This window comes from Etheostoma spectabile, chromosome 6 (genome assembly GCF_008692095.1).
Source record: "Etheostoma spectabile isolate EspeVRDwgs_2016 chromosome 6, UIUC_Espe_1.0, whole genome shotgun sequence".
Taxonomy (NCBI): domain Eukaryota; kingdom Metazoa; phylum Chordata; class Actinopteri; order Perciformes; family Percidae; genus Etheostoma; species Etheostoma spectabile.
In genome coordinates this window covers 19,238,387-19,240,105 of record NC_045738.1, presented here as the reverse complement: position 1 = coordinate 19,240,105, position 1,719 = coordinate 19,238,387, and the positions used below count along the sequence as shown (strand labels likewise).

The window sequence follows — 1,719 nt, the reverse complement described above, 5'->3', positions numbered from 1 at the left end:
GGGGGGGGGAGACAGCAGAGGATGTTTCTGTGATGTGAAAGACAGCCTGGTGTCAGTATTTAACAAGGTTCATTTTTTTCTGCCTGGGGCATCCTTCTTTTCCTAAATCAACGTTTGCAAAGCATGTCCATCTACTGACTGGCTGTCATTCTGTTATTTTTTTCTGTTATTTCCAGTATTAAGTACTGGACACTCTCCCAAATTAATATTTCCCTCCAGTGATTTAGCCTGCTGGAGTAGAAAAGAGAGAGAATATAATTACAATACAGAAGAGGAAGAAGGAAAATTAAAAATCAGCCGTAGTGCAACACAGAGTTGGCATTACTGTATATCCTTCTTACTGTATATTCTCTTTTTCTTTGCAGCACTTCCATTTCCAAATCATATTATCTCACAGTTGTTATGCTGCTGCACGCACATACATCTTGATGTGTGAATACACCTGATTTCCATTGAATGGTACACTGTATTTTAGGGATGGTCCGATACCTTTTTTTGCTTCCCAATACCGATTGTGATACCTGAACTTGCGTATCAGCTGATACAGAGTATTGATTCGATCAGGGTAAACTCCTGTGATACATGAACTTACACGAACAATGAATGCCACAGAACTTTCTTCTATTATCCAGAATGCCAGTCAGTTAGAACCAAAAAAATAACAAACTACTTTAACGTAGATTTTTTTTCTTCTTTTTTTTTATTACGTGGTATTGGATTGGTGTATAAACTCCAGTACTTCCCGATACCAGCGTTTTAGGCAGTATCGGAGGCCATACCGATACTGGTCTCAGTATCAGAACATCTCTACTGTGTTTAATGTATCCTGCTTGCAGTAACAAATATTCTAATTTTGTTTGTCTTTTTTCACCATGCGGTGTTATTTGTCATAAAAGGTTTTTCAGGGTGGTTACATTGCATTCATGACTGACTTGGAGACAGATGAGTGCTATTTAACTGTGGGTCGACCAGACAGATTTTTCCATTGAGGTGGTTCTTTATTTTTGCTTTCCTTGTCCTCGCTTGGCACAGTCCCCAGGCATGTCAGTTAAGCAATGCATACCAGGAGCTGTTTATTTAAATCAGACTGACTTCTTTGACACAAAAAGCTAATTTGCAACTTTGTATGCTATTTTGTCCCATGCTCATCCACCTACACAAGTGCACATTAGCATACCTATAGCCTATGCTCGGGATCTTTGGCACAATACACCAAATTGAAATCTTGGTTTAGCGTTTCTTAAACTGCATAGGTGTGATGTTTTTCCAAGCTGCTGATTTGTTTTGGATTAATGTTAAGCCATTGTTGTCCTGTTGCTTTACAAATCTGAAACTAACAAACATAGTTACTTTTAAAAGCACTGACATATGACCGCCAAGAATGATTTTCATGTTTTAAAAAGCCAGCCTCGCGTGAACAGTTCTCATTGAACAGTTCCCTGTCTTTTATTCCCAGATCTGAAAGCAGTGTTTTTAAAAAGACCTCAAAGGGACGAAATATGTCAGCGTCGTGTTTTGGAGCCTTTGCTGAGAAGCTTAGCTACAGTATTTGTCCGGTGTCTTTTGTTATTATGAGTTCTTGAACATTTTCTTTTTCTCTCCATCTCTTTACCCACGCAGCCTCCTACCTCTATCCCAGCTTCCAGGGACTCATGTCGGACAATGACACCGTCCGCCTGGGCCTGGACTTCCAGAGGATGCTGAGGATCAACCGCATGC

General features: G+C 39.9%; 1 protein-coding gene across 1 annotated transcript in view; it reads left to right on the top strand.

Annotated features, from left to right (window-relative positions):
* Positions 1-1,719, top strand: part of sema6cb (semaphorin 6Cb) — a gene marked incomplete in the record, with an annotated part of 158,875 nt that overhangs the window by 92,778 nt on the left and 64,378 nt on the right. Inside the window, 1 exon segment of the mRNA XM_032517570.1 lies at positions 1,621-1,719. Coding sequence (XP_032373461.1) covers positions 1,621-1,719 — 99 coding nt within the window.